The sequence below is a fragment of the Myotis nattereri genome (assembly GCF_964212035.1).
Source record: "Myotis nattereri genome assembly, chromosome: 14".
Classification (NCBI taxonomy): domain Eukaryota; kingdom Metazoa; phylum Chordata; class Mammalia; order Chiroptera; family Vespertilionidae; genus Myotis; species Myotis nattereri.
This window is the reverse complement of record NC_138089.1, coordinates 34,914,307-34,938,913: the sequence shown is the minus strand read 5'-3', so window position 1 is coordinate 34,938,913 and position 24,607 is coordinate 34,914,307. Positions and strand designations below refer to the sequence as shown.

Genomic DNA, 24,607 nt, shown 5'->3' with positions numbered 1-24,607 from the left:
AAAAAAACGGGGGGGCGGGGGGGTCGCAATAAGCAGAACTAGTAAAAGAGAGTAGCTTCCACTGGAAAGTAGAGCCTGGGGTTAAGGGCAAAGGAGACTGCGGTTTTTCACTTTGAACTTTTTAGCACTCTTTGATTATTTTATAAATTATGTGCATGTAGTCATTGATTAAAACAACAACTTAGTCTCATATCAAGGCAATCAGTTCGACTTATAAAGTTGTCACTACCAACTTCATTTATAAGTTCCCTACTCAGAATTCCAAACTCATTGTCTTAGAAATATTATAAAATGATGGTTGGTTTCCCAAGTCAGCTTTCTGAAGGCATTTAACCCATAAGGATACAAAAATATGGTGCAAAGTATTATTTCAAGTAGTCGTAAATACCATAAGATTTTCCGTGGGAAACTGCATTCTAAGAACTCAGGATGCCTGGTATCCACCCCAGTCCTACCCACTTGCTCTTCTGCACCCAGGTGCAGCCAAGGAATACTTTAAAGGTAGAATGTATAAGGGACATGGGAAGGGGACTGGCAGGAGAGGACCTGGATCTGGGAGGGTGCATAGTCAAGAGACCTACTGTAACAGGTCAACTCTGTTTGCATTAGAGAAAAAACTGCTGGAGAGCCCTCTGGCCCAAAGGTGGACGGGATTCATCAGCAAGACAAACCTCCCTCTTTGCTCCCAACAACCTATCCTGCTCACCAACTGGGTAACAAATACACCATTGCAAGTATTAATTAACAATTATTATTTTTCCACCATGCCATAAAGCTGCTATAGAATAAACAATATCTTCATTTCATTCAATAAAACTTTGCAGCTTATATCATCACTATATTGGATTTTTTAAAAAGATGATAAATTGTGTGATCTTGAACAAGTTACTTAAAGCCTTATTTTAGTCATGTCTAAAATGGGAATAATAATACCTATCTCACTGGGTCATGAGAAAAGTAGAGGAAATGATGTATATAAAACAAGTAGGGGCAGGTATATGTCAGCCTCTGGTTGTCCCATCCATCCTCTACCCCCACCCAGACTGGTTTCTGACATGTAAACAAAGTCACAAATTATATACCTGCTTTTAACAACAACAACAAAACTTTACAACACCATGCATAATACATTAAAATTTTTAAAAAATTAATTATATGAGCAGATTTATAAGTGTTCATTCTTTTTCCTAAACCTTAGTTTTATGTTCCAAGCACTAACCCAATTTGCAATTTCAATTCAGCTAAACTAAGTTCAGTTGATTCAGCTAGACGAAAAAGAGGGTTAAGAATTCAAGACATTATAAAAAACACAGCATTCTTCTTTGGTTAAAGACTGCCAACCCTTATATGTAACAATATCTAAACAGTCCGCTAAAAGCAATTCCTTAAAAGCCCTCAAGGTCTTACAACTTAAAAAAAAAAAAAAAAGAAAGAAACTGACCGATAATCGATCCTTCAGATGCACCACAAACCTGAGATGAAATAACACACAAAAGGAAGTAAATGTCTAAGTATCTGCGACCACCAAAAACTTCCCATTCGGGGCCATTTCTATCAGACCTTCCTCTGAGGGGTCATTTCCAAAATCCATAAAGTCCCAACATGAGAACACCATTAATTTTTAAAAAATTAATTCCCCAACGACAAAGCTAATTAGGTAGAATAGAACCAACTGACCCACAGCCAAGTTCTCCTTCCCCTACCAAGTACTCCAAGTTAGGACAGTGGCCCAGAAATAAGGATCAGTCCAACTCCAGCACGTCCCAGCCACGAAGCTAAAAGGTGCAGGCGACCTGGAGATTCATTCACTATTTAAAAGTATGCCTCTCAGACGCAAGATCTGGAGACTGCCATGAGCATGTAATAATCTCTCGTATTTTTTCTTAAGCGTGATAACCAGAAAGTATGAGCTCAGTGGTGTGGCCTCTCCGGGGGCATCAAAACCACCACCAAGGGTTTACGGGGTTCGTCTACATAAAACGTGGGTTTCGCGATATCCAAAATGCAGGGCCCTACAGTGACACGCAGAGAAAGGGTCAAAGAAACCTGGTGCGGCGGCGAAGACAAGTTGGAAGGGTGCTTGACTCGAGGGAATGGGGTGAAGGGCTGGAGAGGCTATGTGGAGGAGGGAAGGGGGTGCAACGCCGGTATTTCGCGGCGGCCAAGGTATCCCCAGGTCCTTTGGTGGCGGAGCAGCCAGGGCGCAGGGGAGAAGCCAGAAGGCTAACCCCGGGCTGGGGCGAGGCAGGGACCACACCTCCCAGCCAGCACGGCAGGCAGAGGCCAGAGGCCCCGGAGGCGACCCCGGGTGCTGGGACGGGATGCGGAGCACCGGGGGGCCAGGCGGGGACCGGCCCACGGGCCACCGCGCGCGGACTGGGCCGCCGAGGCCGGAAGCAGCCCGGGCCCGGCCCGACCTGCCTGCCCCGGCGCAGGCGGCCCCACTCACCGATGAGCCGGCGCACCTCGTCCTCGCTCAGGTAGAGGCTCACGCTGGGCCCCGCGGCCGCGGGCAGCAGCGCCGGGGGCCGCGGGGCCGGGGCGGCGGCAGCGCCGGGCGCGGGCTGCAGCGGCAGCAGCGCCAGCAGGAGCAGCAGCGGCGGCGGCGGGACCCTCAGGCCGCGGGCCCCCAGGAGGCGGCCCCGGCACGGCGGCCCCGGCCGCGCCGTCCCGCGCATGGCCACCGCCGCCGCCGCCAGGAAAGAGCGCTGGCCGCCCGCCGCGCCGCCGCCGCCGCCCACCCCCGGCCCCGAGCCCCTCACAGCCCCGAGCCGGGGGCGGCCGCCCAGCTCATCGCGCCGCCGGCCCGTGGCAGCCGGCCGCCGCTTCAGACCGCCGGAGCGCGCCGCCGCCGCCGCCGCCGCCTCCTCCTCGGCGGCATCGTCCACTGCGGGGGGCTGGCCGCGGGGGCGCGCCCGTGCGCGTCGCCGCCGCCCCGAGCGCGCGCGCGCAGGCACCGTCCGCTCCGTGCGGGCCGGGCTGGGCGCGGAGCGCTTTGATTTTAAAGTGCCGTCGCCCGCGAAGGGCTCCCTGGTCACCCTCGAAAGGAGCCCGCCCCGGCCCCACGTTGTCACCAGCCTGATGTTTGCTTGTCTATTGTCTGCAACACCCTCACCGCGGCGGGGAGTGCGGCCAGGCCGGCCGGGGCCGCGCCTGCAGCCTAGGGGGCTCCCCAGCTCCAAGGAAATGCCTGGATGCGGCCGCTCTGGTTGCAAAAGAAAAAGTTGCTTTTTTTGTTTAGTGGGAAAATGGAGAAAAATGTAAATCACCTTGTATCTCCCCCACCCCCATCAGAGGTCCACGTTAACATTTCTGTGTGTGTTCTCATGCATATATACTCTATACATTTATTCTCCAAAAAAGAGCTTAGGAAACTCCAGTCACCTCTTGTTAAACGTTACAAATTTTTATTTTTTATAGTCGGTCTGCGTCCCTATTAACATCTGGGGTTGTTGGCCTGTGGTCCACGCCAGGCATTGACAGCCTCCTCTCCCAAAGATGTAACAATGTGTGCAAAGGTGTGTCTGTCTCTGCGTGTGTGCTTAAGTCTGTGCACAACAGCTATGTCTGTGTACGCTGTGTGTATGCGTGAGCACACACAGAGAAGTGGTGTGTACATCTCATCATTTGTTGTAGGGGGGTCCCTGTCCCCCAAGAAGGTTAAGAATCACGGATACATGGTCCTTTTCAGAGGCAGCCAGCGAAGCCACGCAAGTGTCTCCGGGCCTCCTGATGAATTATGCCAGTCACCCACCGTCGCGGTCAAATTTACACCAGAGTCCCTCTCTCGTTGAGGCTTCCAAGCGTCCCTGCCGGGCCCGGGTCACCTCGCCCCTATGGGCTGGTCCCGGGTTTGACCCCAAGCCCCAAGCCTCCCGCTGGCCCGAGCCTGGGGGAGCAGCTGCTCCTGGGCCAGGCAGCTTCCATGGGCAGTTGCTCCACCACAGTGAGGCCCTAGGAGGAGGCGGCTATTTTTATCCTCCGGGGAGGCTACCGGGAGAGAGAGGCTGATCAGGCCGGAAGTCTTGGAACTTGATTTTCTTCTTCTGGAGTGAGACGGATGGGTTCCATTTTAGAGGTTAGCTGGCCTCGGCTTATTCAAGCGTCAGCCCCCCAGCACAACGCTGCACCCAACATCCTGCAGGAGGAGGCTGGGCAGAGTGTGAGGGTTGAGGAAACTGTTCCACCAGAGACTGATCAAAACCACACAGATCAGCAAAAAAAAAAATACCTACTTAGTATGGTGGAAGAGGCTCTACCTATTAGGGACCAGGGTTCTATCAAGAATAGCATGGGGCCTGGGAGTGTGCTATGTGAACAGGGCTCCCCATTGAGACAGGAGGCATTTTTTAAAAGGATGGCATATTCCCTGAGTTGTGTTTTGGTTTGGTTTTTGTTGTTGTTTTTTTTTTAATATATTTTATTGATTTTCCACAGAGAGGAAGGGAGAGAGACAGAGAGCCAGAAACATCGATGAGAGAGAAACATCGATCAGCTGCCTCCTGCACATCTCCCACTGGGGATATGCCCACAACCCAGGCACACGCCCCCGACCGGAATCGAACCTGGGACCCCCCAGTCCGCAGGCCGACGCTCTATCCACTGAGCCAAACCGGCTTCGGTGTGTTTTTTTAAAAAACATATTTTATTGATTTTTTACAGAGAGGAAGGGGGAGGGATAGAGTTAGAAATATGGATGAGAGAGAAACATGGACCAGCTGCCTCCTGCACACCCCCTACTGGTGATGTGCCGGCAACCAAGGTACATGCCCTTGACTAGAATCGAACCTGGGACCCTTCAGTCTGCAGGCGGATGCCCTATCCACCGAGGCTAACTGGTTAGGGTTCCCTGAGTTTTTTAATATGGCTCACAGTCCCCAAGAAAGGAAGTTCCTGTGGGCAAAGCAATCTCCTCTTATCAGTGACTCCTTGAGGCAGTCTGTGATATAAACAGAGCAGAGCTGTCAGTCCAGCCTGGCTGGGGCCTGGTACTTGTTAATAGTGTGACCTTCAGAATTTAAACTCTGCAAGCCTTGGTTTTCTCATTCACAAAATCGGGGTGATGATGCCAGACTCAGGGGTGATGATGCCGGACTCACAGAGCTTTTACAAGATTTAATTGGAGAAGATGTGAGAAAAACCCCTAGGCAGACTCTGGACTGGGTGTCAGTCACACCCATTGTTATAACTATTATAATTAATCCCTTCCCTCTAATGACCACTTTCTGGAAAGTTTCATCATCGGTAACCACCAAACGGTTCAAACCAGGGATCCTGAAGAATGTCATTCAATATAGCACCATATCTGGCCCAGAGCCAAGCTCAATACACTCGTGCCAGGCATCATGCTTGGCACAGGGACACAGAGGTGAGCAAGGTGCTTCCTCGAGGAGGTACCATGATAGTGTGATTGTTGCCACTACCATCAGTGCTCTGAAGGAAAAATTAGTGGGTTCTCAAATTGTGGTTGCCAGACAAGCAGAATTCTCACCTGGAACCTTGTGGAAATGCAAGTTCCTAGGCCTCACCCGGGACTAACAGAAGTAACTTCTGTTAGCAACATACAAAGAACTGGCATACATATTTTGTTGTTTGTTCTAAGGAGCCCTTATACTCCAAAGAGCATCATGGGCCCTCCAGGTGATGCTGGCCACTCTGTCACGGAAAACTCAGCTACACTATCTCTCCTTTGGGCGATTGCATTTGTCATCTCACTGGCCTCCCTGCTTTCCCCTTACTCCTTTAGTCTGTTCTCAACACAGCCGCCAGAGCCATCCTGTCAAACATCAGCCAGATTGAAAAATCAGACAGAGGCTGAAAGCCAGGACCACAGGCTTTATTAGGGGAGAAGGACCTGCCGGGCTGTCTCGCAAGGGGAGAACAGCAACTCGTGCAGAGGTGGGCACGCCTTTTGAGGGGCGGAATGGGAAGGAATGGGGGCTTAGTGTACTCATTGTGCTTATTGGTGGCTTACTGTATGGTCCCTATAGGAACAAGGGCTTAGGGTATTTGGCAGGTGTTTATTGGTGGTTCAATGTATAGTCCATATAAGGTGCCTGGTTAGGTACTCAGGTATTTCCAGGCTGCAGGTTACGTCATACTCCGCCCACCAGTTGGGGGCAGGGAGGATCTATCACAGATCATGTCGCTCCCTGGCTCTTAGACTGCCAATGGCTCCCTAACTCATCTAGAATAAAAGACAAAATCCTTATAAGATATCAAGGCATTTAATACATCACCGACTAGTTTTTTTAAAAGATATCAAGGCAGTGCTCACACTCTACCTTTTTCCTCTTCCCTTCTGATCTTATCTCCTTCTATTCTCCCCCTACTCACTCAGCTCCAGCCACAATGGCTTCCTTGCTATATTTCCAACACACCAGACACAATCCTATCTCGGGGCCTTTGCGCTGCTGTTCCCTGAACTTGGAATGCTCTTCCTCAGACATCTACATGGCCTCATCTCTCACCTCTTCAAATCTATGCTTAAAGGTGAACTTCTAAATAAGATTAAAAGTGTGAACTTCCCAACACTTGAACTCCATGGAGGAGGAACCGGTTCCATCTCTCCTGAATCTCCAGAGTAACTTGGTTTCACACCAAGGTCTTCCCACAACCCCTAACCCATCCCTGGAGAAGGAGTCCCCTTTCCCTTCCCAGCCAAAGTGTGGGTGGCAACTTTTGACATTTCGCAATAAGCCTCAGCGTGAAAATGCTGGGAAGCCCTGACCTCATCCTCCTGAGGTTTCTTTGCCTGGAGGAAATGAAGGCCACACTCCCCACCATGCTCCATGCCCTGCCCCTGCTCTTGGTTTTGCTTTTCACTGTGGTTGACCTTATTCTGTTCCTCCAGGAGTCAAATTTCAGAAGGACTGGAAAATAGCATCATCAGGACTTGTTTCACTGCTCCTTAAGAAAGGACAGCCTTGGGTTTGAGATGCAGCAGGGTGGATGGGTGGGAGCACTTGGGAGGCAGGGATGGGGGGACATTGCAGGGTGAGGCCTTTGCTATAATAGAAATGACTGGGTGTTCCATGCATGGAGTCTGATCCCCCTCTTAAAGTCCCAGCTCATGTCCTCAAGGATAGACACCCAGCTCAGAACGCCCCGGGGGGGAAAAAAATCCCCAACCTGGACTGTGCTCACAGCTGGGGAAGGGATCTAAAAGGGGTGCCTCTACGTTCTAAAAACAGCTCCTTCCTTTGCCAAAAGCAGTTGGGGATGCTATTCTGTGTACTGGAGGGCAGTTTCCTTTTTAAAACTTCTCCCTTCACAAGGAATATATTAACCTGTTGTGCTGTGAAGGAGTCAAGTGGCACAGAAGTACATAGAGTGAAATATGCACAACCTCCTTGACACAAATCGTCCTCCCTCTCCCCAACCCCCCAGTTTGGTGTATGTTCTTTAGCCTTTTATCTAGACATTTACCTACATATCTATGCATTTAGACATGCCACAGGTGTAGTTTTTTTTCAGTTTTACATAAATGGAATCAGACAAAAAGTAATGGTCTACATAATTTGCTTTTTTCACCGATCAAAATAAGTTGAAGACGTGAGGATACTCGCACGGCAGGGCACGCGGAGGCACAGCAACCGTGCTCTTTTGGTTGGGATGGCCATGATAGACTGCATCCTTGCACATGCTCCTTTGTGCACATATGTAGATAATCAGGAGGGTAGATTCTCAGAGGTGGAATTGCTGAGTCAAAGGGAGTTACCTTTTCATGTTGATAGATTCTGCTTAATTGCCCTTCCAAAGACTTTGCCAATATATACACTACCACCGATGGCATAAATGGAAGAGACAAGGTAACACAGAACATCAGTGGTCTTCATTTTGCTTTGGACAGTCTGAGGGGAAAAAAAAATAACTTCTTGTTCAATCTGTATTTCCCTCACTAATGAAGTTGAGCAGCTTGTCATATATATTTAACGCCCACTCAGTTTACTTTGTGAAGGCACTGTCCACATCTTTTGACAACTTTTCTAGTGGGTTTTTAGTGTCTTATCGATTTGTAGGTAATTTCTTTTTCTCTATCTCTTCTCATTTAACTTTGGTTATGATGTCCTTTGCTCAATTTAAATTTTGGATTTTTTATTTTAGATCAATCTTCCAATCTTTTTCTTTATGGCTTCTGGACTTTGTGTCTTGCTTAAGAAGGACTTCCCAATTAATAATGTTTTATATTTTTTCTAATGCTTTTGTACTTTTCTCTTTTAAAAAGTGAGCTCCTCAGTCCATCTGGAATTTATATTTATGTATGGTATATGACATGATTTTATTTTTTCCATATGGGGAGGCATTTGTTTCAAACACTATTTACTGTATTTATTGGATATTCTGCTCTTAGTGGTTGTAACCAATTGTATTAGTCGGGGTTCTCCAGAGAAACAGAACCAATACGAGATAGAAGTAGAGGTAGAGGTAAAATGATTTTAAGGAATGGGCTTATGTCATTGTGGGGGCTGGCAAGTTTGAAATTTGTACATAAGTCTGGTAGGCTGGAAATTCAGTTGATGTTTTAGTCTTGAGTCCAAAACCTGCAGGCTAGAAACTCAGGCAGAATTTCTATGTTCTGGAGGCAAAATCTCTTCTTCAGGGAACCTCAATCTTTGCTCTAAAGCCTTCAACTGATTAGATTGAGGTCCAACCACATTATGGAAGGCAATCAGCTTTATTTCCAATCGACTGATTTAAATGTTAATCGCATCCATAAAGCACTTCCACAGCAGCATGTCGACTGGTGTTTGACCAAACAACAGGGCACAAGTTAACACATAAAATGAACTATTGCAGCCAGACTTCCTATTCTTTTCCTTTTCACTCTGTCTGGTTGTTTATTGTTATTCATTGTTATTGATGTTGAGCAACCAGTGTCCATGACCTGTTGACTCCTGTGCTCAACCACACAGCACTCCGGGCATTAGTGCTACCGTAGGGTGTCATTTTCACTCAAGCGCGGAATCACTCCATGGTGTTCCCAGCCCCACCCAGGAAGCTCCACTGGGACTAGGATTTCACTGGACTGAATTTCCCATCCCAGGCTTCATTGTTTTACTGAAACTACCTCTAACTTTTCCCTTTCTTTTACTATAAATATAATCATAACAAATAAACAATATATTTGTGACACGATGCATTCTTGAAAAACATCTTCTGTTTTCAATGGTGCTGTTAGGAGTTCCTCCTGTGAGTTCATCAGCCAAAGAAAGAGTAGGCATTGTTTCCTCCCTGTTCAAGAGGAACTTTAGCTTATGGTATCCTTCAATGCTTAAGGTCAGCCTGGCTCTCCTCACCCCAAAGGAGAGAGTTACCAGATCTGTGCTCTCAGGAGCTCGGTTAAAGAAGCTAAATTGGATGAATTGTAAGTGGGGCTGGGGGCTAGGTTAGGGTTCCCAGGGAAGGAGGGATATATATCGCTGCCAAGAAAACTTCGTGGAGGCTGCGAAGGGGAAGTGTGTCAGGTTCTGTGTGGAGGCTAAATGTCTGCATTTCCTCAAAGTGCTTTTCTGTAAGGGAAGCCAGAGTCCCCAAATGCTATTCCACAATACACCAGCTTGGTAAGAGGTTAGGAGTTTATCCAGTTTATTTGGGAAACATGGCACAGCAATGCCTGGCTTGGGAAAATCAAATGCACATGGACGTATTGAAGATCGTGAGAAGTCCTGTTAAACTTTTCTTAACTCAGTAATTTCCAGGCCACGTTTCTCACGGCACACTTATTGGCATCAACAGTTCTATAGACCAAGTTTGGGACACTGGTGCAGTGGAAGGAGCATGGGGCTTGGAGTGAAGGGAACGTTGTCCTAGTCTACTGGACCCCTTGACGGGGCCACTCTGCTTCTTTGGAGTAACTCGTCTAGTTTGCAAAACAGGGTGGATAGACTTGATATATTTGTTTAGACTTGACCACAGTTAGAAAATTGAGACCTATGGGAGTAGCTGAGAGCTTATCCAAGAGCAAAGAGAGAGCACTAAATAGCAATGAGACAGATCAGGGCTGAGAACCCAACTCCCTAACCCCCCACCCCCCCAGCTCTGTGACCCCAGGCAAGTTAAAGTCCTTCGTTGTAAATGGAGTTAACACCAACTCTGCAGCTGGGATTCAGAGAGGAGGTCAAGAGATTGTGCATACGAGGCACCCAACCTGTTGCCTGGCCCATAGGAAATGTAGCTGTGAAATTGCTGCCATAGTGATGATACCACACAAAGGAGAAATGGCAACACTCTTAGAAATCCTATAAAATAAAAGGCTAATATGCAAATTGACCGAACAGCAGAACGATCAGTCGCTATGATGTGCACTGACCACCAGGGGGCAGACGCTCAGTGCTGGAGCTGTTCCCTGATGGTCAGTGTGCTCCACAGGGGAAGCATCGCTCAGCCAGAAGTCAGGCTCATGGCTGGCAAGTGCAGCAGCAGTGCTAAGAATGTCTGACTGCCTACTTAGACCTGCTCCCCCCGGGGGGGCGGGGGGGCAGGCCTAAGCCATCAGTCAGACATCCCCTGAGGGCTCCCAGACTGCAAGAGGGTGCAGGCCAGGCTAAGGGACACCCTCCCTCCCCTGAGTGTATGATTTTTGTGCACTGGGCCTCTAGTTTAAATATAATTGAACTTTGCTTCCAATTGGTTTACCAGACCCACAACAAGAAAAGAAGAAGAAGAAAGCCCTTTTGTTCCTAGGATGTGTAGGCTCTAATTTCATCCTACCCAGAATTCCCAGGAACACACTCCACCTCTGCTCTTAGTTTTCTGAACAGAGCAGGTCCAGACAGAACACAACCCCTTTCCTCCATTTGCAGGATCATGTGAGGCAGTGTTTATGAAATAAACTTTATTAAAGATGTCAAGCAAAGGGAAATAGGGTTGAAAAAGAATGGGAGGGGTTCTAGACCAGCACAGACGGGTCCAAATCTTGAGAGACAAGTTAACACCTCTCACCTCTACATGATAATCCCACTCCTACCACTGCCCACTTCTCTCCAGCCACCCACGGAGATGGTGAGATGGTATCTCGCCCCCCGCCCCTCAAGGCTTTACTCAATTCTCTTCCTTTTCAGGATGCCTTTTAACTCCCCAGCTCTGGTTTATGTCCTCTGCAGAGGAGTTTAACTATCTCTTTGTTTTATACTCTCAACTGCTCACCTTCCACATCTACCCAGGTGTTTTGTCAAACAAAGAGCCTTGTGCTCAGGAGGAATGCATGCCTGAGGGGAAGATGCAGCTGCAGCCTGTTATGATTTTAAATATTAGCGTTCCTCCCTCTCTGCTACAATTAGAATTATTGCTTAAATATGCCTAGGAGAGGCATGACAGTCAGACAAGCATGTCAGATGGATCATTTTGGTGAAGATTCAGAGGATGGACTAGAAGTGAAATGGTAAGATCCGAGGCTGGGAAACCAGGCAGCATGACCTCCCCAATAAATCAGGTGAGAGAGGATTGGGACTGCATAGGAGAGGGCAGTGGGGATGGGAAGTGAGAACCTGATAGGGGGATGTCCATGGGTTAGGATCAGTAGGGTTGATAATAGATTGAATAAGACTGGGGGGAGGAGGCAAGGCCAAGGATGAATCCCAAGTGTTTGAAGTAGGACCAGGTGATGGTGGTGTCATTATGATGGATAGAGAATAAGCTTTCAGAGCAGTGGAAGGAAAAAGGAGCAAGGTCGTGGAGGCGATGTCATAGTGTCTAGCTTAGGTAGTTCCCAAGTGAAACCAGGAAGGGCTAAAATAGAATGAGACATGAGACACTTCTGCTTAAAGATGGCAGGTTGAACACAGCTTTTGTCTCTGTAGCCTCCCCAAACCCTACTAAGATGGAAGGAAAGGGAATTTTTTTTTTTTAAGGGCATAAACCCAAATGACAAAGGGAAATAGGAATAAAGACAATAGCAACTATCATTTGGAAGTTGAAAGCAGATGAACAGTGGTAACTGACCTAGCTAAAACCTAAGTTGGGGATTGAGGCACCAGTATCTCTGAAAGGGGAATGCAGGAAGGGCTAAGAATGGGGGATGGATTGAGTGTCTCTCTGAGAGACCTATAGATGCCCAGGTCTTCTCTCCAACCTAAGCACAAAGCTTTAAGTTTATGATCTGGAAAGGCTACCACAGAGGTCTTTAGGCTAGAGGACATCAGGCACTGATGAGAGCCAAGGTACTGCACTAAAGTTAGGAGGACACAGTGAAAGTCTGAACGCTGAATAGAGAAGAACCTCGACCCTTTCACCTTCAGCCCACATCCTACACTCGCCTCCCAGGATGCTGGTAGCCAAGTGGGAGACTGGAAGATTTTCTCCAGGGAATCTGATCAGTCCAGAAAAAGATATCTAAAGATACTGACGTTTAGTACCCCTTCCACCTTTATTACTCGAGGTAAAGGTTACCAGTGAAGAATCAAATTTTTAGCCTCTCGCCTAAAAGTGAAAGGAAAAGCAACAGACATTAAAGGCCACTAGACATTTGAGGTAATTCTTAAACATGACAGGCAAAGACTTCCCTGGCCAGGTAACTCAGTTAGCTAAAACATCATATTGATACACCAAAGTTGTGGGTTTGATTCCTGGTCTGGGTACATACAAGAAGCCACCAATGAATAGATAAATAAGTGGACCAACAAATCGATGTTTCTCTCTCTTCTTCCCTTTCTCTTTCCCTCTCTCTCTCTCTCTCTCTCTCTCTCTCTCTCTCTCTCAAAAAAACCCCAAATAAACAGAAAAAAAGAAATCACTATAAATAGACAATACCGAGAATAGAAGAAAATATTTAAAATTTGATGATAGTAATAATATTCCTAGAGAAATTGGAGACAATATAAAATTCATGAAATAAAAACAGATTTTTTAGAGTCAAAAAACAAAGGTGACTTTTAGAAAATAAAATATGACAGTAAAAATGTAAAAGCCAATGTAAAAGTTGAAATAGAAAGTTAAAGAAATATCCCAGAAAGTAGAACAAAAATATAAAGATAGAAAATAGGAGAGAAAAGAGAATTAATATGAGATGAGAGCTGTGCTGCCGACCAAGAGAGTGACAGTCTGCATGGTTAAATAGAAGGATCGAGAAGCAGTCTCCAAAAAGAGGGAAATGATTTAGATATAAATACATAGAATATTTAGGAAAGGGGGAAAGGGGCAATTATTAACTCCAAGGAAAAGAAAAAGTTGTTCTGAGAAATGAAAGGCAATTAAAGGATACCATAGGGCTCACCTGTGACTAGGGTATACCTTGCCCAAACAATGCAAACCCTAAATATTGATGGACGAAGGGGAAGGTAGCATGTGGGAATCTTTAAAAAGAGCTAAAATTTCATCTCCTCTACTTTGAAATCAGTAAATAGTGCTTAAAAATCAAGAAATAGCAGTACAATCCCATTCTCTAGCAACATATTAGAAAATATCAAAATAATCAGCTAAGGTGAGACGGGGAGTGGAGGACTGGAGAGGGGGCCAGAAGACTGCCGTTTTTCTGGTATTTAAGAGAATTGTTTGACTTTTAAAACTACATGTGTCTACAACTTTGATAAAAATTAAATGAAAAGATGGGAATGGAATATAGAGGGGTCAACTGGAGCACAGTCAAGAGGTTCTGCCCGCTGCAGGAATTAGGCAGCTAAGTAGACCTCTTTCCAACGACATTAACTTAGTAAAAAGCCACTTACCTCCGGAGACAGGATCAAACATGAAGTGTTAGTTTGCAGCAGAATAATAGCCGAGACATCAAATAGCGAGTTCCCTCCCCTCGACCACCGCACAAAGCCTGCAACAATGAAAAGGGCAGGCTGGTTAGCTTATCATTTCAAAGACGCTCTGTTCTCTGGTGGATGGGAGACAAAACAGTCTGGAAAGTGTGCACCAACTTGGAGAACTGGTTTCTATCATCGTGTGTGTGTGTGTGTGTGTGTGTGTGTGTGTGTGTCCCTTCCACCTGCATAAAAAGAGCTTTGTGCTGGGAGAGGAGGGAAAAGAGGAGCCAGAACTCTAGAGGAAGAACTCCTCCCCCTCAACATTAGTTCTGATATGAGAAGAAAGGGAAGGGGGAAAAGCATTGCTCTGGGAAGGACAGGGGCATCCAAGAGAAAGGAAGGCAAGGGTTTTGGGCTCAGTTTCCCAGCTGCAGGGGCTCAGATTGGTTTTGCACCTTCTGACAAGAGAAGCAAGAGGGATGGTGGCGTGGTGCATTTAGACATGAGTGGGCCCCAGTTTTTCTCAGGTCCAAGTGTAGCTCGGAGGGCTTCTATGAGCTCATAGGGAGCCACATGTTAGCTGGCCTGACTGGGGAATGAGCTTGGCCTGCCCCAGGAGGTGAGGGAGGGACAGGCCTGTTCCTTAGAAGTGAGGGAAGGATGAGGTTGGGTTCCTTGAGATGGAACGGAATGTGTCTCTGACCAGAGCTGCCACACTGTCTTCTCTGCGGGAGTGCCACAGACCACAGGACATCAGTCGCTGACAAGAACATGGGCCCCAGAAGCATAGGAGGTCAAAAAGGGACCCACTTCTCCCTCTACGTGGTGACTATGCTGATGACCAGAGTTCTCAGATTCTGCCAGACCAGGGAGGAATAGAGGCAGTAGAAGTGGAGCGCTGAGCTCCAATTTGAGACTTATCCCAAATGTGGTCATGGGGTGGGACAGCATACATCAGGATCAGATTGTCCTCCAGAAGCCAGGACAGAACCATAGAGCCAGAAATGAAGGCCAGCATGAGAAATGATTAAGGTTCAGATGTGCACACTTGAGTTTTGTGAATGGCCATAACTGGCTATTATTTCTGTTGCACTTGTTAATATCCTTTAACTCAAGAGGCCACAGAGGCCTGACAACCTAGTTGTCATAATAGTTTAAGAACTATTGTTGCCGAAACCGGTTTGGCTCAGTGGATAGAGCATCGGCCTGCAGACTGAAAGGTCCCAGGTTCGATTCCGGTCAAGGGCATGTACCTGGGTTGCGGGCACATCCCCAGTAGATGTGCAGGAGGCAGCTGATCGATGTTTCTCTCTCATCGATGTTTCTAACTCTCTATCGCTCTCTCTTCCTCTCTGTAAAAAATCAATAAAATATATATATATATATATATATATATATATATATATATATATATATATAGAACTATTGTTAGTAAAGGCCAAGTGCTTTATACCTCGAACCTCATTAAACCCTCACCCACCAAGGGATGGAGCCCCATTACAACCCCCACTTCACAGGTGAAGGAATTGGGATTTAAACAAATTAAGTAACTTGACCAAAATAGGTAGAAAATGGCAGAGTCAGAATTCAGACTCATTCTGTACTGATTCAAACTGTGCTTAGCCACAGGGCCCGATTTCTAGTGGATAGTGTCTGGACATCATTTTCTCTTTAGTGGGGAGTTTGTTTTCACTCCAGAAAGGTGTTGTTGCAGCAGGAAGGTGTGGTCCATAGTGTGGAATGGCCGCCAGGTGAGAGCCCAGATGTGCAGCTAGGTGCTCTAACCTGTTAACAGTAGCAGAGGCAAGTATTGAACAAGAACCCTAAAAGTATCCAGCTCAAGGCACGCTTTTTCCTAAAGTGATTTTGAAACAGTTGAGGAATTTCTTAACTTTGGAATGTGTTCAATAAATTTCTGTTAAGTGAGGTATTCAATTCAACTTCTTTAAACTTGTGCCAAAGAGCTGTCAGCTTAGATCACAAAAGATCATAACATTAAAAGCTCTCTCTTCTGGCAAGATTCATCAAGCCCCATGCATTTCCCTGGTAAACTCCTCCACATCTGTCCTCTCTTCTTTCTCAGGTCCGAACTCTGGTTTATACCTTTATCACAGCCAGCCTAGGCCACTGCAACAGCTTCATCCATTAAGCAGGTGTGGATTGGACACCATTCTGTGTCAAGAAGCAAACTCAGTACTGGGGGCCAGAGATGGAGAAAAATGTGGTTCCTGCACCAAGGCACCCCCAGACTCAGGAGATGTGTACAGATTGCCACTGCCCGCCCCAAATCTCCCTCGACCCTAGTGAAAGAATTACTGTTCTCTATGGCTAGCCCACTGGACTACATTTCCCCACCTCCCTTGGGCTCAGAAGAGGTCCTATGACCAAGTTCCTGACAAAGGTCTGTGCTGGAAGTGATGGGTGCCACTTCCAGGTCCAGGACATGAGGCGCGCCTCCTCCACTTCTCCACTTTCCGGATTGGCTGGAGCCTGTATCTGATGCTGACCAAGTTTCCATCATGCAGTTGTTGACGTTGCCCAAGGGGATAGCAGAGCAATGACTTAGAAAGACCTGGGTCCTTGAATGACAATGGGGGGCAGGTCTCATCTCATAACTGTTATATGGGAGGGAAAAATAAATATCCATTATAAAAATAAACATCCATAATAACAGAAAAATAACTTAAGCCATTGTATTTTGGGGACTCTTTTGGTATAGACACTTACTTTTACCCTAATCATATCAGGAACATAAAACAAAACAAAAAAACATTAGCAAAGTACTCCTAGTGCTATGACAAAAGTGGAAAAATCAGTTTAGGCAGAGCAGAAAGTAGGCAAATGGAAGAAAGCAGCAGGCAATGGCTATCTGTGCCTGGTAGAGGGGACCCTTGCACTGAATCTTGAAAGATGAGTGTTTTCAACAAATTCTACTCATAGTTCCTATCTGCCCTTCATCCTTTGGGTTTACTATTGTTGTGATGTTTGTCAGATATATTCTCCCTATGCTCTACCTTTGAAAGCCTACCCAGCCTTCAAGAATCACTTTCTCCAGGAAAACCATCCTTGACCTCCAGAAGTGATTTCTCCTTCCTCCCAAACCCTATGACACTTATTCTTTATTATTTATTGATGACTCATTTAATTATCTTCTCTACCAATATCTGAAACTTTTTGGCACCCTGCCTAAACTTGTGCTGGGTGCCTCAGAGGCGTAGGTATGCCCTATACACCTATTGCTTTGTAACAACCTGCCTCAAAATGTAGTGGATTAAAATAACAATTTATTTGTGTTGATCACAGTTCTAGGGGTTGGCTGAGCTCAGCTGGATGGTTCTTTCTAGGGCTTTGCATGCTGTTGCAGTCAGCTAACAGCTGGGACCAGAGTCAGCTGAGGGCTTGATGGGTCTAGATGTTCGAAATGGCTAGTAGATGTGACACTCAAGAAGAAAGAAGGATTTTACCAATTGGAGTTCATTCCATTCCTCTGAAGGTGCTCTGCTGGGAAAGGGGTTAAATTGGTGGGCCATTCCCAACACCGTCCATTCATCAGGAACACAAGGGAATGTGGGGAGGGAGGGAAATTTCTATAACCAGTCCCATTCCCAGACCTCACATGTCCCAAGGTACTTTTGATTAAACTTCACTCTTTTATTTATTTTTTATTAATGTGCTTTTTAAAAAAAATGTATTTATTTGGCTTAAAGAATTGTAGGAATTCTTACATTTCCTACTTGTTGGAAAAACAAATGGCACAACACTAAAGTAAGTTTAATTTGGGTTAAAGAATTAAATATCAAAAAAACCAAATCATAAAAGGCAAACTAGAAGAAAATAGAATCAAGTATTGATCAATTTTCTGGACAGGAAATGCATATATTTGTAAGCATTGAAGTGAAAATAAAAAAAAGACAGAAAAAAGAAGAAGAAACCACAGAGGAAAAGACTGATGAATTTGACTAAATAAAAATGTAAAACTTCTGCACAAATAATGCAAAACTTCTGCAAAAGCAATGAAAATAAAACAACCGAAATAAAAAGTCAAAGAGACCAGAAAGGGGGTGGTAGGGTGGAGTCTCTAAGAGGCAATTACCATGACCAGAAAACTAACATCTTCCTTATTAAAGTATTTATAAAAATTGGTTTAAGAAATTAAGGCTGGAATAAATAGTGAATCAACAGCTGTGCTGACAAACCAAAGTAGAAACATTGCCATAAACAAATGTGGCACAGATTAAAGCCTGTGGTAATCACAGAAGTACAGGCTGAAGGAAAAAGAATGATTGTTGCCCATTTACAGTGACAAAATTTAAAACGACAATTTCTAATCCTGGTGACAGTGCAAGAAACTGCTGTGACCGTAGATAGTGCTTATCCTCCATGCAAATGTTGGAAAACAATTTGTTGATTTAAAAGTCATAAAAAGTATTTTTTTTTTTAATCCTCACTCGAGGATATTATTTCCATTGATTTTTAGAGAGAATGGAAAGGAGACAGAGAGAAACGCCGATGTGAGAGAGACACATTGATTGGTTGCTTCCCACATGCCCCCGACCAGGGCCAGAAGCCTGCAACTGAGGTACGTGCCCTTGACTGGAATCGAACCTGGGACTCTCAGTCCTCGGGCTGATGCTCTATCCACTGAGCCACACCAGCTAGGGCCATAAAAAGTATCTTAATACTTTGACCCACATCTGGGACTTTATCCTAGGGAAATCATCTAAAAGAAAGCAATCTTCTTGGTGATGTCTACTGAGTGTTACTGTCATCTCAAGGGGGTCTGAAAGACCTGGCCCTGAGTCTACAATGCTTCTTTGTGGGTGGTACGGGGGACACTCCTCTCCACAAGTGTGTGTTTGCATTAGCTGACGTACTTGGCAACTTTGGGGAAAGTTCCCTTGGGAGGATAAAGATGAGGACCAGGGAGGATGGAAGGGTTTGGGTCTCCACCCTAGGACTGGCTGCCTCGCTGGTGTTGCTTCATGGGAAAAGCAGAAGGAGCACAATTAACAAAAGGGCCATGAGAGTCCTCATCCAAGCAGTGCAGCTGCAGAGCCTAATGGTTGAGTGCCATGCAGAGCAACAATAGGAGCATCTTCTCCCCTCTCCCTCTACCACAGACCAGCAGCAGACTGTCGGGGCACAGAGTTCTCAGCAGTGTTCCACAGCGTTCCTGGGAGCAGACGTGCTATGGGCGGAGAAGAACAGCATAAACGGAGTATGTGAGGGTGGGGACTACATCTGTCTCATTTTCTGCTGGATCCTCAGATGTATGTCAGACATAGCATCTCGCATACAACAAGCACTCAGTGCATATTTCTGAATGAGTAAAGGAATTTTAGTGGTCATCACCCACCTGAGGACTCTGGGAAATAGTTGGGGCTGATCTGGGTGGGTGGGGATAGGAGCTGAGGCACTGCATGAATGGGTGGTGACTCAGCTCTGACAATACAGTAGTATCAATGACAGTGTGGCCCCAACTATAAACACGATGAAACCAGGAAGGGCTAATTACATTTACAATATTGAAAAATTAGAGACAATCTAAGTGTCTAACCATAAATTATGGGTTTCATCATGAGTTCAACAAATATTTATTGAGTGTCTACTATGTACCAAATGGGGTTCTCGTGTGGATATTCAGCTTGAACAAAATGGAGTACCTGTCCTCATGGATCCTACATTTTAGTGGGGAGACAGAGAGCAAACCAATAACTATGTGTAAGGTGGTATGTTAGGAGAAAAAGCAGGGAGAGGTGATAGAAGGTAGGGTGGCTCCAGTTTTTAAAGGGTGGTCAGAGAAGGCCCCACTGAGAAAGTAATATCTGAGCAAAAACCTAAAGCAGGAGCTAGCAATGCAGCTATCTGGGGGGAGTGCAAGGAACAACAAGGAAGCCACGTGTATGGCTGGATCGAGAGGTGGAGAAGAGAGTGGTGGGGACGAGATCCAGGAAGTACTGAGGAAGGCAGATCGTGGTAAGGACTTTGCTCAGCGATAGGAAGCTCTTGGTGGATTTTGAGCAAAGGGATGTCATGAGCTACTTTACATTTTAAAAGAATGACTCTGGTTGCCACATGGTTAGGGTTGCCAGATTTAGTAATTAAAACTTCACTATGTCCAGTTAAATTTGCATTTTATAGGAATGAATATTTTAGTAGAAGTACATCCCATGTATTTATGACATATTTATTCTAAAAATTTGTCTTTCATCTGAAATGCAAATTTAACTGAGTATCCTGTATTTTATCTATATATGGAGAAAGATTTAGAGCATCAAGGTGAAGGCAGGAAGGTCAGTTAGGGGTGTGGCCATAAACCGGGTGAGGGATGAGGGTGGATCAGACCAGGGAGGTGGATGGTAGGTGGTGAGAAATAGCAGGTTGGATTCTGGGTATATGATGTCCCCTGTGTAATCGCTCTCTCTCTCTCTCTCTCCTTCCACCCCGCTCTCCCTCTCCTTTTATGTGATCTAGTTTGATTCATTTTGCGCCAAAAACAGAGGAAAAGGGGTGATGGTCACTGGGAGGATGTGGCTCGGGGACTTTTGGTATGTGGGTAGGATATGGGTTTTGCCACAATTTTCATGTAGTTTTAGAGAACCCATGAGAATAGATTGAGTCACTCAAGGGTAGAAAGGGGCGAAGGCCAGGTGACAGCTCCGAAGGAGCCCCGCCCTCCCTGCTCAGGGGCCAGGGGTCAGCCTCTGGAGAGATGGCAAAACACTTCGCTATGGCACCTCCTTTTTGGTTCCTTCCCCTGTAGCTACCAGACATCTCTTGGCTGGAGAATGGTTGGGGGAATGGTGACCTGTAACTGGATCTTTCTTTTCAGATCTTTTGTTCGGAGTCAGTATACTGAGGATGTTCTCAGAGGACATTTAACAGATTGTTGGCGATGGAGAGAGGGAAAAGAGCCCCCGAAACATGTCTAAGTGCCTGGTGCGTGACTCACAATAAGCCAGATCCAGATATTATCACTCTTTTCATGGACCAGGACCTGGCACAGAAAGATATGGCAACCTCCTCAGGGTCATTGTGCAGGACTCACTGATTTCCCATCATCATCACTTGTCTAGTTCAGCAGAAAGCACTTCAGTGCTGATGAACTGAGAGGCCGAGAGGAGAAGATAAGGCAGCTGTACCGTTTTTATTCCACTAAGAGTTTAAGACCACGTGTTTGGTCAGAAGAGACCCACATAATCCTTACCAGCTGGCGTGCCTCCTCGCCTGCCTCCTGCCTCATTCCTTCAATTGTTCAATAAAATTACATTGAGCATCTTCTAGATGCCAAGTTCTGTTCCAGGCCCTGGGATAGATGGGAGGACCAAGACTAAACTGTGAAGCTGAGGTTTTAAGGAAAAGAGTAGTTAACCAGGTCAAGGGTGAGAGATGGGGAAAGTGTCCCACAAGGAAGGCTTGTGCAGATGCTCTGTGGTGAGGGGGAGTGTGGGTAACACCAGGGCCTGAAAGAAGACTGGAGGGGAGAAATGCAGAGGCAGGAGGCTGTGAGAGCGTCTGGCAGGTCACGCAGAAGGACTTTAATTTTCACCCCAAGAGCCAGAAGATGCCATGGAAGTGCTTTAAATTAAGCAGGACTGCAACTTGATCAGATTTGCATTTTGAGAAGATAAAATCCAAATGTGTGTCATTAAAGGACTAATTAGATCCATTAGCATATATCCACACAGGGAACTCCAGGCATCTGTTCAAAAGAATAAATATAAACTAATAGCATGATTTCTAAAATTATTTAAAAAAAACATATAAGGTACAGACAGTGGGTATTGTATTCTATCATTTGTGCAGAAACACACACACACACACACACAGTTGTTTGGTGTTATTCAGGGTAGTTGTGTTCTATGAAGTTGCCAGGAACACTGAATTAGCAGATACTGAACTATGGCTCCCAGAAGAAATGCAGGGTTGGGCTTCCATGAGGTTCTGGTCACAGTATTTTCACCAGCCAATCAGTGCATCCATAACCTTATTTTATGTGTGTTTTCTTTAAAGACATCTTTCTTCACATATAAGGTTGATTCATTAACACTGAATTCATGAGCCAGCAGCACGTAACTCATGCCTGAACAAAGCTCGCCTAATGCATGTATTTTCTCAGAAGGCACATCAAAGCTTTCCCGTGTTCTTAGGAACACTAGACAGCACTTTAGCACTATGATTGGAGGCCATTCCAAACAGCGAAATCAACATAAAGTACAAAAATGTGAAGAACGTGGCACTAGATAGACTGCAAACAGGACACTTACTTACAGGACCAGAGCTGAACGGGGAAGGCAGAGCATGGCCTCATTTGACCTCGGCTGGGGGGCTCGCGTTTTTCGTTGCTCTGCACGAGTTTGCTTACGGCTGAGAAAATGCCCCGAGGATTGATTTGGGGCTGACAAACAAACGTTAGCACTAGACAAATGTGCAAATATGAAACTGTGAATATGAACATCTACTCTACAGGGGAAATCGTCTCAACCTTAGACATAAACTGCAAAAATAAAAATAGTACATGAATATTCATCAACAGTTTACCCAGATTTCACCCCCTTTGCTTTATCAATTATGCGGCCACCCTCCCTCCCGTGTACAAACACACAAACACACTTGTTGTTCCTGAATATGAGGGTAGGTTATATACATCGTGACCCTTTACCCCTAAATATGTCAGTGTGTGTTTCCTTTAAAAGGGATTCTCTTTCATAACCACAGTACACTTATCCAGCTTGGTACATTTAACATGTATACAGTGCTTTTACCTAATCTACCATTCTCCTTCATTCTGGAACAAACACATCCGCAGCCTATCACTGTGTTCTGTGGTATTGACGCTTTGTAACCCACACTTTTTAAAAAATAGAAGGTCCCTCAGTTTAAGTTTGTCCGATGGTTCCTCACAGTCAGATTCAGGCTATGCATTCTCCCCTGAAATGCTGCCTAGGTGATGACGTGCAATATGGCTGCTCTAAAACACACGGCGTCTCTACGAGGGAATCTAAAGAAACTGGTGCTGGGATTGTCTTTGGAGAAGACCTGAGACCCTGGAGGAGAGACCTGAGGAGGAGAGTGACTTCCCACTCTCTGCCCTTACAGGCCTTTGGAATGGTACTAGGTGTGTGCAGTACCCATTCAGAAACTAATTTTTTAAAAACCATCATTCATTGTTGTTTTTTAAAAAAAATATGTATCTTTATTGACTTCAGAGAGGAAGGGAGAGGGGGAGAGAGATAGAAACATCAGTGACAAGAGAGAATCATTGTTTGGCTGCCTCCTGCACGCCCCACACTGGGGATGGAGCCAGCAACCCGGTCATGTGCCCTGATTGGGAATCGAAATGTGATCTCCTAGTTCATAGGTGGATGCTCAACCACTAAGCCTTGCCAACCGGATCATCTAATTTTTAAAATCCTGTAAGGTCGGTGAATCTGTTATTATTACCCCTATTTTCCATATGGAGAAACGGGCTCAATGAGAGTATCAGGAAGGCCTCAGCTCCTGGCCTGTGGACCTATGCCTGCCGTCACTCAAAGTGCTGCCCTGAAATTAGGTGGGTGTAGATTGCGATGAGAGCAGCAGAGGAACCAGGGGGCCTGGATGTATAAGCCACTCCCCTCCCCCGGCAACTTCAGTGGGTGCAGTAGGGCCCTCACTTACCCAGATATCCAGGGAAGGTTTCCTAGGGGAGGAGATACTTGAGCTGTGTGGAAAGGTGAGAAGGTAGCCAGGTGTCCAAGGGTTACAGGATGGAGGGAAGGATTTCAGAGGGTATTTCAGACAGAAAGTGCCTTGGATCCAGGGTAGCAGGCTTGCAAATGTGCACACCACATCCAGGCTTGCAAAGATTAGGATCTTCCCTGGCAGTCTCACCGTGGTGTGCAGCGGGGAAGCCTGGGCTTGCCTTTTAACAATAGACTGGTCTTTGTACAGTGAGCAGGTCTCCTTTCAGTCAAAGGATTCCGTCCATTTGGTGATGAACTCCCTCGTGTGGCTGGTTTCCCACACTTGAAAACTCACTGTCTTTCTCAGCTCTGTCCCTCTCACTCCCTCTCCCCAAGATGCCCTCTGGTTGTCGGGTATATGAGGGCTCTTACTGTACCCACTGAAGTTGGGGCGGGGGAGTCCCCATACACCCAGGCCCCCTGGTTCCTCTGCTGCTCTCTCTGAGGAGAGGGGCACGGGGCGTGGCTTTTCATATACTAATTGCAGCTAAAGGAATTGAGAGGCTCTAGCTCCCTGGCCTTCAGCACTTTTGTTTTCCCCTTTACTTTGTCAAGGTTTAAACTACTTACATTCTGTTCTGTTTATTACATGTTTTGTCTGCAGATTGAGTCTAAGATAGTAAACCGCACATAAATAACATCATTATAACATATAATGACCATGTTTGTGTAAAGATTATTTGCTGCAGAATCAAGTAGTATGAAAGAAGAAAATAACTTTATATTGCTTACTAAACATCTGTAGGTCAAAGGACAATACATATTCCAGACATAAAAGTCTAAACTAGTATCATTCATTTTTTTTTCTATGTTTATATTTATTTTTACACTCAGCTTCCATTTTTAAAAAAAAATCTCTCTTGTTCTTTGTTGAATGACTTTGGCAGGACATCTCCTTGAGTGATTTCTCCATATGCAGTGCTTGATTGGTGTATTTTCTGACTCCCTGGATTTCAGAAAATGTCTTTATTTTGCCTTCACTTTGAGTGGTAATTGGGCTGGTGATAGAATTACAGATTCAAATGAATTTCCTGCAAAATCTGATGTTAGGCTGAATCTCATTTTTTCATATGTAACCTGCTTTTTCTTTTGGTAAACTTACATGATTTTCCCTTTATGCTTTAACTTCTGAAATTTTACCCAAGTGCATTTAAATGTGGTATTTCTTTACTCATTCTCATTGGCCCTCAGTGG

General features: G+C 45.7%; 1 protein-coding gene across 1 annotated transcript in view; it reads right to left on the bottom strand.

Annotated features, from left to right (window-relative positions):
• RYK (receptor like tyrosine kinase) overlaps positions 1–2,678 on the bottom strand; it is a gene marked incomplete at its 5' end in the record, with an annotated part of 85,501 nt that extends 82,823 nt beyond the window's left edge. The window contains 4 exon segments of the mRNA XM_081105996.1: positions 2,047–2,069; positions 2,071–2,285; positions 2,288–2,398; positions 2,400–2,678. Of these exon segments, the coding sequence (XP_080962122.1) occupies positions 2,047–2,069; positions 2,071–2,285; positions 2,288–2,398; positions 2,400–2,678 (628 nt within the window).
• Between the last annotated feature and the right edge of the window lie 21,929 nt (positions 2,679–24,607).